The 16,688-nt window shown below is 40.7% G+C and overlaps 1 protein-coding gene across 4 annotated transcripts in view; it reads left to right on the forward strand.

The window, feature by feature from the left end:
• The window catches only part of LOC109284208 (uncharacterized), a 28,438-nt gene that overhangs the window by 5,518 nt on the left and 6,232 nt on the right, over positions 1-16,688 (forward strand). For 2 of the 4 annotated variants that reach the window (XM_019491773.2, XM_019491772.2), the window contains exons 3-8: positions 546-698; positions 1,290-1,438; positions 3,227-3,367; positions 8,816-8,964; positions 10,881-10,991; positions 14,902-15,034. In XM_019491773.2, coding sequence (XP_019347318.1) covers positions 546-698; positions 1,290-1,438; positions 3,227-3,367; positions 8,816-8,964; positions 10,881-10,991; positions 14,902-15,034 — 836 coding nt within the window. The remainder of the gene's footprint in view (positions 1-545; positions 699-1,289; positions 1,439-3,226; positions 3,368-8,815; positions 8,965-10,880; positions 10,992-14,901; positions 15,035-16,688) is intronic. The other 2 variants (XM_059730978.1, XM_059730980.1) reach the window with 2 other exon arrangements.

Here is a 16,688-nt window from a genome sequence, read left to right on the forward strand (position 1 = left end):
AGCTGGACGGTGGATCCAACTTCTGCCTGGTGCATGTGGCAGTGGCAGCTCCATCTTCTGCTGTGTGCCCCATGTCAGAACTGGAGCTGCAGTTGCTGACTCATGTTGCCCAGCATGGAGCACACCGTGGTGGTGGCTGAAGAGCTGGGGACTGCCATGGTGGTAATGTGCAAAGTAGCCAGAGGATAGTCAGAGCTGTGTCAGACCTTGCTTACCTTCCTGCCATTGATCACCAAGTCTGCTAGGGCCCAAGGGCCCTGGAGTTACTAACAGACCACTCCCCAGCCCCTCCCAGCTACACCCTCAAGTTCTGGTGACCCCCCAGTAGTCTAGCAGGTGGATGCAGCAGTTTCATGGCCTGGATGCAACTCCTGGCATGGAAACTGTACATCTGATGCCCCTGATTTAACATTTTCTGAACAATTCTCATATAGAACTACATTAAGGGCCTTTGACTTCAGCATTAATAGATCACCTTCAATATATAGCATGTTTCAGCATATTTGCTTACTCTGACACCAAAATATAATTATTTTGTTTTCTAGTTTGTGCTTACAAGCTCTGAGAACTCAAGAGGAGATATGCAGCCAGTTTCCCTCACTCCCTTACTAAGGACAATTAGAGATGAACGTTATATGCTGGGAAAGGAACTTTGTATCTGGGGAATACAGCTAAGCAATCAAGATATTGCAAACCTTGTAAGTAAAATGAAAATATGAACAATAATATAAGGACTAGAAATTTAAAGCAACATTGACAGACTAAGCAACTTTAGAGTGTCCTTACACATGCCCATATTTAACAATAGGAAGTTTAGATTCTCATGTGCACATTCAGCTAATACGTTCAAATATCTAACAAAGACATTTAGACTGAATATACTCAAAATGATTCAGCTATTTATTGTTTTGAGATCTAAACCCAGTTTTCAGTGGACAAGCATCCACAACATGAAAATCATTACCATAAACTCAGGGTTCATCTTTGCAGAAAAGCTAACAGATTCAAGTACATGGATGAATTAACTTACTGTGGCAATCCCACTAAGCTAAACAGTGACGCATTATGAGAAACCTGTTCTGTTACTGTCCACAATGTCCGTGTTTGATGCATAACTGCCTCCAGAATTGTCAGTCTGGAACCTTTCACAACACTAACTAGTAGCACACAACCATTAGGTTTAAAAATGTTAAAAAACATCCAACAAAAAAGCCAAACACACTGCACCTGTTAAAGTGTGTGATTTTATTTAACAAGCCTTGCTTTTTATTCATACTTTGTATTACCAGGCACTGCTTTTGGAGCTGGATGGACGTACCACCTACCCTTTTTGTAGCCTAGAAATCATACATACTGTGATAGATGCATGGTCTGTGGAACGACTTGGAGTAGCTTTGCCTGTCAGCAACTTGAGATCTATTGTACTGGATTATACTAAGTAAGTAAAAAGGAGCTTTGCATCCATACCAGTAAGCAAGCGTGAGTTTGGACGGTGCTTGTTATGTTCAGGGTTCCCTGAAAGGTAAAGCAATTCTGATATAAATTTAGCCTCACCCACAAACACTGGTTCCCATTCAGGTGGGTGACAAAAAACGATAAAGGGGTTGGAAGGCAAGCCATACGAGGAACAGTTGAGAGAACCAGGCATACTTAGCTTGGAAAACAGGCAATTAAGGGCAGACACAAAACAGTCTTCAAATACCTGAAAGCCTGCCATAAAGAGAGAGAACAGTCGTTCTCTCTTGCTGCAGAGGGCAGAATGCAAAGCAATGGCTTCAAACTGCAGCAAAGCAGATTTAGACTACCAGTTGCTATCAAGAAGAACTTCCTCAGTGCCTAGAGCAGTGAGGTAGTGGAATAAACTGCCCAGGAAAGTTGTGGAATTTCCTTCATTGGAGGTTTTAAAGAGTTTGGATTGGCATAAGGATGATTTAGGAGCAACATCCATGCAGGAAGTTGGATGAGATGACCCTTGATTTATACATTCTTCATTTGTCATAATGAAAATTCATGGGTAAATTCCCATCCTCAGTGGGCACATCTACAGTAGACACTTAATATGCGGTAGGCTAATTCTACTACGTATTAGTGTGTTATGGCAAAAGCCATGCTAATGTGCTAATGAACAGTAGAATTAGTCTACTGCACATTAAGTGTCATGAAAAGACCACGAGACAGTGTTACTGCACACTAGAGCATTTACTGAGTACCTCATATTAGAAATACTAACCTTAATGCACAGTAGCAACTGCACATTAATGCACATGTAGACACTCCCACTTTCTGATTTTCTAACATTACTTTTTCTCACCTGAATCCCAAATCCAGATAGAGTTCACCGTTACTAATTCACTAATGTTACTAAAAACTGAATTACACAAAAAATGTTTTTGGTTTTGTAACAAAGTAACTGGAATGCAAGTGGTCTCTTTCTAGTGAAGCATTTTGAATGTGTGTCTCTGGAATACTGAGGTGGCAAAAATATTAAGAAAAGCAGAAACTGTCTCCTAGAAGTCTTTATTTATAGCATTCTCTTATATGGGATGATTTCTGTAGGAAGAATGCTCTTGAGTCAGTAGGCAGACACTGTTGCTGAAAGAAGGCTGGCACAGAGACAGCTCCTGCTTCAATACTTCAGTGTATTGAGTCTTAACTTAATCTATGCTAGTAGGAGATCCCACAATCAAAGCTTTTATAATGAGCCTCCAGTTTTAACCTGAGGACTGTCTGCAGCTTCGTTTTCAAATGCAACTGTTACAGTATGATGAAGAGAGGTATGGTCTCTCAGTCGAGTCCTAAGTGTAATACAGACTCATTTGTCTGATTTGCCCTAATAGCTACCCTGATATATTAATTAAGTGAGCCTTTTATAAGACCTTGCAGTCAGCCACAGATATGGTTCACTGTAATAACCTAATCTTCAGGTAATGAAAATAAGCACCACTGCTAGTTTTGTATTTGAGAGTAAAACGCACAGCCTCCTGGTCAGATGAAGATGAAAAATGGTATTTACTGACAGAGGTGAGGTACTGTTTAGCCAGGTCCTCAGATTAAACAAATAAACAAATGACCCCTTAAGCAACAGGAGGGAAGGTGATGGTTGCTGAGGTCTTCTGTCCAAATGATGATTTCTTATAAATAATCTCTGAATACATGCTTGAGGATTTGAAAAAGTACTCTGGAGGGGGCAGTGGTCAACACATACATATAAGGACCTCTTTTATAGGTTTGGAGATAAAGGAATCAATGGACTTGTTTCTGGCTTAAAGGGCAACAGAAAACTTTTAACTCTCAGTCTATGCTACTGCAATTTGGGACCTGAAAGTGGGACAGAGTTAGGCCCCATCATGGCCCAAACTGCCATTTGGTAAGATTAACACTCTGGATTTATTTAATTGTGCTTCTTGATTGCATCTTCCCTCTTTTCTAAAGAAGTTGCTCATTTTTTTTCTGACTTGACCTATAATTTTTTTTTACCAGAAGATAATGTTATTACTAGCTCACACATTGTTTTGTAACTTGAACTTTACCAAATTTTCAATTTGTACTTTAAAGGCTAGGGACAGAAATGACATATAAACCAGTATAAGTGATTGAAAACCAGTTCAAATTTGTAACACAGCAAGTTCAGTGCACATAAACCACTTTCAAAAGGGCCAAAACTGGTTTAAAATAAACTTGGATGGTTGTATCAGACTTACCTGATTCAGGTTAAATCAGGTAATTGAACTTCTGTCCCAGTTCCCCTCCAGATTCAAGTTAACTCACAGTCCCGCAGCATCCCAGGATGCTTTGCACCTCCCCTGCAAATTGCCCTCACAGAGTAGGCAGGCTAGCCTTGGCCCAAGTTGTCTGCCCCAGCCAAGCAGGGAGGGGTGCTCTAGCCTCCCCCTCTCCTTCCCAGCTTCTGCCATGGGCCACTGCAGGCATGTGGCTGCATTTCTGGAATCAAAAATGAATGGCTATTCACTTGCTTATTGGTTCAGTCTACACAGCTTAGACTGACCTGCAAAGACTGAATTGATTCAGCTTTGGGCTTTTTGACTGTCTATGCTGTCGGAAATAGGTGCTGTACGGCTGTGGCTCATGCCTACTTGATGTCTTACCAGAGTACACTGTTGGGGCACTAGACAGTACTGCCACCACCAATCTCTGATGTTCTTTTCTCACCTGTCACATCTTGATGTTCTTTAACTATTGGGAGCTGGATGTGTGGGTTGGCGGGGATCCTGGTGGGTCCTCTTGGAGGGGTTTCTTTGTGGGACTCCACCTCCCATCACACCCAACCCTTACCACTTCCTCAATGCCACACATCAGGGTCCAAATTTTGTATCACCTTGATGCCACTGGCAACTAAGTGCTGATGGACCCAATAAATACCAAGGCATTTAAATCCATTCACTCAGGCCCCCTGAGGCCATTTTGAATCAAACCAATCCTTGGTTTGTAGGTCCATTAACTAAGATCAGTCCATCTATAGTCCACCAGATCAATGATCTTAAATAAATTCCTCCTGGATTCCTGGGTTAATCAATCCAGGTCAGTCCCTTAAGGACCCAATCAAATAATCAAGTGTGTAATAAAAATAAACTAAGGCATCTCTGGTTCCTGGGTTAACTAGCTCAGCTTAGTCCTTTAAGAATTCTAATCAAATAATTAAATAGATAATCCAAGACACTTGAAGTCAATGCATCTCAGGTTCTTGGGTCAATTAATTTAGGTCAGCCCCTTTAAGGATGACTAGGCCCATCAAACAAAAATGAAAAACCATTCTGCTGGGTTTTTCCCCTGACTTAGATCCTCAGGGTCAGAACCTCTGAGCACCTTCCATGAGGGGACCTCTCCCTCAAGCTGCTTTACCCGGCACCAGAGGAGGGGAGGATGATCTCCAAAAACAACAGAAGAGAAAAGAACATAAAAGAAGCAACAGTGCTGTGCCCCTGAAAACTCAGACAGATTCTCAGTGGCTTCATAGACTTCATAGACATTTGGGCTGGAAGGGACCCCGGAGGATCAACGAGTCCAGCCCCAGGGGCAGGAAGTCAGCAGGGATCATAGGATCCCAGCAACATAAGCATCCAAATGTTTTGAAGGCATTTAAAGTGGGTGCTTGAACCGCCTCCAGCAGCAGTCTATTCCAAACCTTGGGGGCTCGGACAGTGAAGAAGTTCTCTCTTACGTCCAGCCTGAATCGGTCACAGCAGAGTTTGTGACTGTTCGATCTTGTCATCCCTTGGGGCGCTCTGGTGAATGGACGTTCCCCCAGATCCTGATGAGCACCCCTGATAAACTTATAGGTGGCCACCAGACCATCCCTGAGCCTGCGCTTTTCCAGGCTGAAGAGCCCCATGGCTCTCAGCCTCTCATCATAAGGTCTGTTTTCCTGACCTCTGATCATGCGCGTGGCTCTCCTCTGCACCCTCTCAAGCTTCTCCACATCCTTTTTGAATTGTGGAGCCTAAAACTGGATGCAGTGCTCCAGCTGCAGCCTCACCAAGCTCGAGTACAAGGGGAGAATGACATTCCAGGATTTGCTTGAGAAGCATCTATGGATGCAAGCCAGCATTTTGCTCACTTTACTAGCCACAGCATCACACTGAAGGCTCCCGTTCATCTTGTGGTCAACCATGACCCCCAAGTCCCTTTCATCTATAGTGCTAACCAGCGTAGCACTACCGAGCGTATAAGCATGCTGCAGGTTTTTCCTCCCAAGGTGGAGAACCTTGCATTTTTCGGTGTTGAACACCATCAGGTTCTCATCCGCCCATTTCATGAGCCTGTCAGGATCCACCTGGATCACCCTCCTGTCCTCAGGTGTGGATGCTTTACCCCAGAGTTTGGTGTCATTGGCAAACTTGGCCAGTCCGCTTCTGACACCAATGTCCACATCATTGAGGAAGATGTTAAATAGTATAGGCCCTAGGACAGAGCCCTGAGGGACCCCACTGGTCACAGCGCACCAAGACGATTGGCTCCCATCGACCACCACCCTCTGGATCCTACCACGGAGCCAATTCCCCAGCCAGAGGACTGTGGTGAGGTTGAGGCTGCAGTTAGCCAGTTTATCCAAGAGGTGATCGTGGGATACCAGATCGAAGGCTTTTTTAAAGTCAAGATATACAACATTGATCTCTTCCCCCTTGTCCAGGTGATAGGTCACCTGGTCATAAAAGGAAATGAGCAAGACCTACCTGCAACAAACCCATGCTGGGTATCCCTCAGGATATTGCCTTCGGCTAGTCTGTTAAGGATGGCCTCTTTGATAATCTTTTCCAAGACCTTCCCTAAGATAGAGGTCAGGCTGATGGGCCTGTAGTTTGCCGGATCTACTTTCCTCCCTTTCTTGAAGATAGGCACGACACTGGCTCTCTTCCAATCATCGGGCACTTCACCAGAGTGCCAAGAGCTCTCAAAGATCCATGCCAGGGGCTGAGCTATGATGCTCGCCAGCTCCCTGAGTACCCTTGGGTGTAACCCATCAGGGCAGACTGACTTGAAGGTATCCAGCCTATCAAGGTGTTCCTTCACGAGGTCAGCTTCGATGGAGAGCAAGGAATCTCCCTCACCTGGGCCTCCCTGACCCAGGGCAGGGGCGTCCCATGGGACTGCTGAAAAACTGACGCAAAGTACCCATTTAGCAAGTTCGCTTTTTCCTGGGCATCAGTTGTCGGTTGCCCCATCTGGTTTAGCAGGGGTCCAATGTTGCCCTTGCTTTTCTCCAGCTCCCCACATATCACCTCAGTCCACCAGTCACAGTCCTCTCTTGACTGCCACTCTCTGCCAGAAATACCTTTCCATGTGCTCCTTCTGCTAATCCACAGGGAGCACACACTGTGGAAACATGGCAGTGTGTTTCCTGCTCTGGCCAATCTTCCTGCTGCACCTGGAGTAAATGTCACTTGTTTGGCTTTCCTGGGGCTTTCTTCTTGCCCTGCACTTTTCCCCTCACATGTACTTAGCCAAAAAGCACAGATTTAATTAAATCAATAATTAGCTTTATATATCCCCCTATTCCTTCAAAAGCACTGTAGTTAAAAGAGAATATAATAGCTGTCACAGCAAGCCCTCAGAAATGGAATTATACTCTGTATTTTGGACCTTACCAAACCAGTAGCAGAAGAGGAGTAGATATTGATGGGGTCTACTGTGTTGGCTTTCCCTCTTGGGAGAGTTATCAGCAGATGAAAGTCCTATTTTGACTGAAAAGCCTTGTCAAAAAGTATAATTGTTAATACTTCTGCTAAATGTTTTCTTATTTCTTCTTTTTTTTCTGAACTGAAATAAAAATGAAATGTATTGGATAATTTTATTAAAAAAAACAAAATATTTCAGCATTATAATGTAGCCGATTTAAAACTTTTCTTAAATTTTTGTTTTAAAATTATTGATATTTTGCCTTTTTTTGGTTGAGATTTAAAAGCAGAATATGATTTTGAATGTTGACATGTCTTGCTGGAGGAAAATTGTAAATTTAAAAGAGCTGGAGCATAGACAGCATGATATAGGAAAACTGTAATTTTGAAAGAGCTAGAGCATAGACAGCATGTTATAGAAAAATTTTGAGTACTGGTATATGTAAACTATTTCCATTGCTTTTAGATAGTCCCATCATTTTTCCCTATTCCCTTTTTACACATAATCTGTGCTATGTGGTTTAAGAATGCTTTACTTCATACTTTCAGAATTGTCTTTACTGGACTCTGGCATGCACAGGATAGAAGATGCTACATATAAATCTGAGTTAATTGGGAAAAATGGTGTGGTGGTATAATAAATATGAGGGACAAAATACGAAACCTGCAATCAACACTATCAAAATGTATATGTCTAACGGGGTGGTACTGAAATGATCAGAATTTTTTTTTTCTTTCGGAAAAGTCTAATTGAAGAAATTATTAGAAAAAAAAATTCTGGATAATTCAAGAGCAGCATATCCAGAATCCACTCATTAATGATGTGTGGCAGGGCATTTCATTCCATTTTGTTAGTGACTTCAGAAATCCTTAAGTGCCTTATTCCTGCCTTAGACATTTTTGCTGATCAAGCTTTCATTATCCATGATAAGCCTTCTGTAACCTTTGTATGACCTATGCTTGTTGATTAGTTAGCTTTGGTTAGAGCTAATTTCCCTGCATGCTGTACTGAAGTTATTTAGGAGAACTGATAAAGCCTTATAGCCACCACACCTTTTCATTTAATCTAAATGAAAGAAAGTTAATTTTATTTTGCAACAAGCTCCATTCCATGCAAGTTGTTTTCATGCCATTTTACTTTCCTTCTCCTTTAGGCACAATATAGGATTTTGAACATTTCTACAACAAGCCCAATGAAAGTAGCAACCTAAAAGTTCAATTAAACTCCTGGTCCTGCAGAGCATTTTATGCACCTGCTTTAAACCTTTAGCTTTAAGCATGAGTCATTCCACTGGTGTCAGGGGGATACTAGGACAGCTAAGGTTAAGTTTATATTTGCACGTCTTCAGGACTGGGACTCACTTGTTTCAGTCTGAGTTAGTCTTCAGAGCCACATCTGCCTCCTTTTGTCAACATTTCTGCCCAGTCATGCTTAGTTTTGACACATCACTTTTTATTTTACCCCATCAACCTTAGAACATGTGAAGTCAACAAGTGAAATCCAATTCAAGCTTATCAAGCTTTACGTCTGCTTGGTAAAGATAAGATAAAGATAAGATGTAGCAGATTTTTTTTTGTAACACTGCAATTTGAGTTTTAATATAACCTCACTGCAGGAAAGAAAGTTGCGGTACAAGTTTCAATTTGAAACATAAATCAAATAAATTGTGTTTTTGTCACAGCAATCTGTATCTGAATGGTAACAACTTGCAATGCTTGGGTGCCCTTGCACTCATCAAGCCAATAGCTGTGTATGCAAACAATCTTGCAAGAGATAAGGAAACAAATACCATGAAATTCAGCAATGCTACTGGTCATCAGATGCATGAAGGTGGGACTATTTGATTATGATGATCTCATATTTTTCTGCTTATATATTTCTGCAACCTAGTTATGTCCAGAGCAAGCATTTACTCTACACAAAATGGTACTGAAATGTAATATTATTTTCTTCTATATAGTTACCTGACACTGTCTCTATAATGTGCTTTATATTGTCTAGCTTTAGAAATTACGGTGTTTTCTCTTTTTTCCAGATGCCTGGAAAGATATCATAAAACATGTTTAATCTGATAGAATAAATATGTAAGTGCTAATGTTAAAACTTTATCTGAAATTCAAATCTAAATACAAAAAATAAATAACATTAATTTTGGTCTATAAGACCAGTATGTTTTATCGAACATACACTTTATTGTTTACTTGTGTGCTGGTATAACATTACATTATAACATTAACATTTACATATTTATCTCCTTGACTGAGAGGAGTCTCAGGATTTCACATTGAGCAGTTAAGTAACTGAGGCGGCTTACAAATGTAACCCCTCCCACCCTAAATGTTGCTTTACATTAAACTAGGTGCATTCCCCTGCGCCAAGTGCAGCACATGCCCAGAAGATCATCAATCACATGAGTTAGACCCAGCTTACACAATGTCTGTATAGATCGGGTTCTTCTGCAGGGCTTTTTTGGTGCTTTTATCTAACAGCTGATTGAATAAGCTTTATGCAAAAGCTGCCAAAAGCCCTGCTGAAGCGCCCTATCTATACAGACACAGGGGAACCAGGTCAAACTAACATGCTGCTGCTTCCAGTAAAGCACATTGTTTTGTTTTGTTTTTTTCCCTCCACATCTGTCAACAGCCTGAGTGTTTATCCCTAGTAAACACGACCACTAAAAATAGATGTATATGTAAGAAGTACATAGCTCGCCTCATGATTCGATGCAAGGAAATCGACATTAAACAGTTACCTGTTTAAATCTTGTTGCGGGGTCTATTTAGGTTTAGAAAGTAAGTCAGACTAGGGCCTTTGTGGCTGATTTGCTCCATGAGTTTCCAGAGACGGGTGATTTTTTCCTGCCACAGATATACAGCCACCTGTGCTGTCTGTGTTTCTCCTCTTTGAATGAGGCTGGCATGAACTTGGCATAGTGCTAGGGAGCTGGAAGTGCTAGGGAGATGGAAGTGCTAGGGAGCTGGAGCTGCTCAGGTCATTTTCTAAATTGCTATGGAACATTTTCCACAAACATTTTAGAAATTTTTAATTAAAAATATTGCTGTCTTGTAACCAGCTAAAAGTGGTCCATGTTTTTCCAGATTTCAGCATTTGACATTTTAAAGAAACGTTGTTCATGAAAGATTTGTTCCATTGTTTAACCATCTGTAGCAGCACAGTCTGGCTAAGATGCCCAAACTCAGTGTGTCTCAGGCATTTGCTACTCTCAGGGCTCCAGTGTCTACAGTTTAAAGCTAGCATTTCCACAGGGAACTACTGGTATGGGTACCACAAGAGGCACAAGAGGATGCAAACTCTATTAAATGGATGAATCTGGGAGTCTGCTCTATCGAGGAGCATTGCTCAAGAACCTATATATTAATAGATGCATCTTGACCCCCAAAATGCTCTGATTTTCGCATACTATAATAACAGTTTAGTAGTCTATACTTAACAATTAAGTCATCACAAATAAGCGAAAACAACTTGAGAGCTTTGTGTTGGAATGAGGTAAAATGAAGGGAAATTGGGTGGTATTTCTGGATTTTTTTTTCTGCCCATAAACTACTCTGATTGAAAAAAAATTAAATAACTATCAAGATCCTTCTGTGGCTAATGTTCCTTAGTCTTTGGGGCAAAGCAAATATGGGAGAGCTTATATGAAATAGTTCATACTGCACTGTCAAAAAACTTCTATACAATTCCACCACTTGACAACTGTTTGAATGGATGTTCTTGTTTTCAAACAGTAGGCAAAGGTTTAAATGTGCATTCAGCAGCTTCTGGCATGAACATTACCTCCGAAACAAGAAGGTCTAATACAACAGAAAGTATTATTGGGAAGAAAAAAAAAAGAAAAGGTATAGCTGTTTTGTCTGGTTCAATTATAGATGGGTTCTTATACCACATTCAATGTTGCATTTTCTGAGTATCTTCTAGTAATTGCTTAAGGAATGTGCAACCTGTGGTTTGTTCTTCCCCTCCTAAGTGTGAAGGTCAAAGGACCTTTCTGACCTTCTGCATGATAACAGCCTCCCCTCCCCTGCTCTCTGTACAATTTAGGTTAAGCTAGAGAATAGCTCTCAAATTTTAAAAAGGTCTTCTTCACAAGTGTGTGAGGACACAGTTCACAGCAACGTGGTGTTTTAAGGTGCACTAATGGAGCACTAGGAAGCAAAAGTGTCTTTTAGAGTTTGTAATCTCCTGATTTCCAAAGTAGGAATTCTATCTGGTCCTTATTTAAGACACCCAAGCAGTGGGGAAGGCAGTGACTCCTAACAGCAGTCCTCCCCTTGGCGTGGCTGTGAACTTGCAGAAGACATGGGCCAAACTGTATAGCTGATTGTTAAAACCACAAGTGAATTGACATACACATGTATCTGGGGTCTTCTGGCACTTCTTGGTTGAGAGGTTCAGATAAAGGAAAATCCCATTTTCTGAAAATTAAAGTTCCTTTTTTACTAAGGAATTTTTAACCCTTATTATTGTAAAACCACATTAGTGGTTCAGCTATTCTAAAAAGTGGGGTTCCATTTTTAATAGTCTGTCTATGAGCCCAACACTGTCATGTTCAATTTACAAGTAAAGACTTCCCCCTTCTCACCTCCCCCTCAATTCTCAGTAATGCCAATTCATCCTTGGATTTGAAAATTAAGCTGGGTTTTTGTTCTTGTATATGATCATCAGGAACCCAGATCCAAGAGATTTGTCCTGACACGGCTTTCCATGCCTATGATATATTTGCAGAAATAGCAGTAAGAAAACTAAATTTGTATGAGTAAACTGAATATGAAATAATTGAGAAATAGCTGACATAGAACTTAATTGTGCCATTTTCTCAGAGTAGAACTGTACTTAAAGCCACAGATTCTATTTGTTGAAGATAGTTATTAGTTACTCTTGACAAAAACCTTGATTTTTATTTTTAAGAAATCCTTTATGTAACTCCTATTTCTTGTATACTATCACATTCTAGTTCACATTAGTGCCTTGGGAAGACAAGCTTGCTTGCAAAATATTACACACCCTTTGCTCTCAGATCAAACATCACCATCCAATAATATTGCAAAGATGTCACAGAAATAAAATAATGCTCCACACACTTGATATCCCAAACCAAATAGCAGGTACCACAACTATACTTTTTCATGTACTGCTCTGCTGTAGAATGTTGGCACATGCATACAGCTCAACAATTAAGTATTAGCTGTGCATAAAAATGGATTCCTGCTACTCCAGAATCTAGGAGGCTGTGACTGATGTCATGGTTATTGGCAGAAAGAATCAAATATCAAGTTAGATTATTTGTGATCTTTTTTTTTCTTTAAACCAGGGGTGTCCAACTCTGTGACAGAGGGCCACATATTATACAGGCTGCATGCTGTAGGAGCAGCCCCCTCCCCAGAGCTGTCCCTTGGGTTGGGTGAATTGGGGTGACCTCCCCAGGCCCTGTGCTTTGGGGGGGCCCCATGGAGCCGGGCAGAGTGGCTGCAGCCCCTCTCACAGGGCCCACCTGGAGGTGGCGGCTCAGCCCTGTGCCGCAGAAGAAGCGTCTGGCCACTTGGTACCCCCTCCTCACCCCCTCTCACCCTACACTGCCAGCTTTGCGTCCACTGAAGAGCAGCTCATCCGCCAAATTTCATTTCTACAGGACTACAGTGCCTTGCCTTTGTGGGAGTCCCATGGCCCTGCACAGTGTTGAAGGAGCCCCGTGCAAGCTGATTTGCCCCAGGCCCCGCACCCCACACTCCTCTAGGAACAGCTCTGCCCTTCCCCACTGCACAAGCAGAACTGGCTGATTACAGCAGCCCACTCCCCGCTGCACAGGTGACAAGGATGGTATGTGGTCCTCTGCCATGTAGGATACGCAGGTGGTATGTGAATTCCCAGGCACAGGTTCTTGCCTGCTGTGGCCTGCAGGCCAACAGTTAGACAGCCCTCTTTAAACTACAGGAAGCCTGGTAAATTAAATGTAAGATAAAACTCTTAAATCCCTAATTAATGTGATACCCACTGGTCCAAAGGAGGGAAAAAGGGATGCAGGGAGCCACTCTTCCTCTGCTCTACACATCATGAGTAGGTTGTTTCTGCAGCATGTAGAGGCCATTGAGAGATACACAGACAGTGTGCTAGCTTACACAACAAAGGAGCCCCATCTGCCCAGAACACGAGATAGATTGTATGCTGTGGCTCCTAATGAACTGCTACCATGCAATCCTGCACAGAGAATTAGTACTCAGACATTTCATGTTGCACCTTTTAGGACTGTGGCTGACTGGACTTAATGTTGCATAACACTTGCCCCGTGCTCCAACTTCCTTGTGAAAATATCACTCCATTCATCTCATGTTTTTGCCCTGCTTTAATATTGTAAGTGATGTCACATCAACACTTGCAGTGAAAATCCAGGTCCAGGATTTGCCGAGTACTTTGTTTAAAAATGTAGTTAGTAATTTCTAATTCCATATATATATATATTCGGCAAATATATATATATATATACTAGAAAATTCCCCCTTTTTGAGAAATATTTCCTAGCTAACTACATGACTCAACAGAAATACCCTGTTGTTTAGTTTTCTTTCTTTCAGGCCTAGTTTTGCAGTCACTGCACACACCGTACATGTAAAACCCCCACTGACTTCAGTGGGAGTTCTGCATACATAAATGCTGAGGAGATCAGGGGAATTCCTTAGTAACCTATTAGGTTGTCAGAAAATACGAAGCTATTTTACTGGAATTTTTGTTTCTAATTACTTGATCTGAAACCTAGCAGAGCATCTTAAAAAGAGAACATGACTCACAATAAAAACTTTTCTTGAATTCAGTGCAATCTTGCCTTGTATTGCAGTGAGTGCTAAAATAATTTACTGCATTTTGTAAGAGGATGCACTCTGTTTTCACAGCCGTATTGTTTCCTTTGATGGTTTAATTGCTCCATCTTTTGAAAAAGAGCCATGTTAAGATGATTTGTAATGTTTTATGCAAAAATTTCTCATGCTTAAAGTCCAGGTGGTTTCCATTGTAGTTTGATTTTAAAGATTACCAAATTCATCTTTCCTCAACAATCCTAATTTATTTTATGTGCTGACAGCAATTTCTTTTATCACTGTTAAGGCTTTACTATGCAGGTCAGAAGAGAAAGTGCTGGTAGCATTTCATGATTCCCACTATTATCTGTGGCATCATGGTGTTCCATTTTTATTGCCTGTCTGACTCTAGACATACTCATTAAAAAAAAAAAGTTTTTCCCCTCCATAACTCTAACTGATGCCAGCTCATCCTGGAATTTGAAAGTCAAGTGGAGTTTTTCCTCCTTATACATTATCATCAGAAAGCCAAACCCTGTGTTGCCTTATTATTGCCTTCAAATAGTTGTGGTATATTTATTTAAAACATTACAGTAAATGAAGTAAATACAACTTATTTTATGCCTAAACTGAGGCCTTGAGCCTGGGGCAGCATACCTAATACATAAATAAGCACAAGTAAATGCACAATATAAGCATCCCTGGAATCCCACTAAATGTAAATATATCAACTCCATATTTGTTCCCTGACTGGGGCATTGGGCGGGAATAAATTAATGTAAGGAAGGGGACAGTTGTATTATCTTGTGTGCATTGTTACCTGTTTTTTCAAGTATATAGTCTGTGTATCCTTTCACCTCTTCAGTATATACTTTACTCTTGTTACTCTTGTGCTTACTCTTGTTAACTGTACTTTAATATGGTATATAATCTTGACATATACTTTTTTTTTCACTTGAAGGAACTAAAAAAAGAAAAAAGAATCCAGAAATTGGTTCATGGTTAGTTAAATTACATTTGGCTGACAATGGCATAGATGGAAGAGGAAAAGGAGGACAAAATATGGTCTTGGAGTTCACGCAGTTTTTAATTTAGTAAGCTATTAACAAAAAACTGTGGATGTATTTCTTTGACTAGATTGTGAAAGAGATTGTTTTGAAGCAAAAAACCCCACAACATAATAGTAGTCACAGGCTTCCCCCATTAAATGTGAATTGCAGAACATCTAATAAATGGGAAGGGATGATTTATGATACTGTGTAAGTACCTAATACCTCACTAGATGGATGCTTTTAGAAAGAGGCATATACAATCTCTGTCCAAATTCCCAGTGCATCAGGTGATCTTCTCCCAAAAGAATTACTTGTCATCAAAACAGAAACATAAGATAAAGGCAAACTGTGGAGAAGTTTATTCTACAAAGCTCATTGTATGGATTGTATACTAGCCCTGGAATCTTGGCTCTCTCTCGCGCACTCTCTCTCTTAAAGATTTGACCATTTGAGAGCCAGGTAGATCACCTTAATTCCAAGACAAACTGACAGTGCCTTTGATCCCTAGCATAGTCTGTTTATGTTCTTTTCTGATTGGGTCAAAAGTTCTTTAATGGAGATGACTTCTTACATCAGTCATAGCTCTCCATGGCCCTTTAAGTCTTTGTCTCCACTTTGGATGGTGTTTCTGTATCCTTTGTTTTGTTCCCTACCTATTTATGTACTTACTGAAGGTTTTCTGACCCACACAGTTTCTCATATGCCATTTTCTGTTCTCCCTGTTAACTTCACTCAGGGTCAAGCAGGTTGTGGAATCAAGTTAGTTATTATATTGCTGGTTCAGGTTACCATATTGCTCTGTAGCTGCCACTAGAATATAAATATTAATAAAATTCCACTATTGGATTAGAAAATCTTTAATGAAGATTTCCCAACAATCTTACAAATTTAGTATTTGTATGACTGTAAAGGTATTAACAATTCTGGGCAAAATATTGGTAGAATTTCTCATACTTTAATCAGACCTGGAATCCACTTTTAATTTTCATTTTAATCGCTTGTTATCCTTTAAAGCTTTTTACAACTATAAGGTCAAATCCTGCTTACTTCAGTCATGCAAACAAGACTATTTGCATGAGTAAAGAGGGCATGAGTTGGATCTTGCTTATTTTTTTGCAAAAAGTGTTACAAAAAGTCTGACATATTTTCTCCAGCTCCTTCTATAATCTCTTTGTGCTCTATTTCCTAGGTTGTTCTTATCTGACACTGTTTGTTTTTGCCTGCAGTACTAATAGTCTTCTAACATTTAACTAGGAACATGGATGTAGCAGAAAACTGCTTGGTAGGGTTGCTACCTGCTGTGCCACAAATGAAGCGTGCAGTGGATTTGTAAAAGTAACTAGTGGATCTACCAAACAACCTGCAAATCTAATGTCCCACATATACACACACCCCCCTAACCGCCAGCTGTGGGTAGTGATACTACTACTACTCCAAAGCAGAAGAGAGGATGGGTGGAATTTCACTCCCTGTCCAGCCCCTTGCCATATGCTACCCTTTGAACAAAATCTGTTTCTCTTCAGGCTTTTTACAGTGCAAAGGGTTCTGTACTGTGTGAGGTAGTCAAAGAGGATGGGAGAAAGCACCTTTCTTTCCCTCTACCCCACCCATCACAATGTCCAGCAGAATATCAGATTTTACCCTCACAATCTCTCTCTTGTTTATACTATAATGTACTTTAAAAAAAAATTGTGGA

The sequence above is a fragment of the Alligator mississippiensis genome, chromosome 7 (assembly GCF_030867095.1).
Source record: "Alligator mississippiensis isolate rAllMis1 chromosome 7, rAllMis1, whole genome shotgun sequence".
NCBI classification, from domain to species: domain Eukaryota; kingdom Metazoa; phylum Chordata; order Crocodylia; family Alligatoridae; genus Alligator; species Alligator mississippiensis.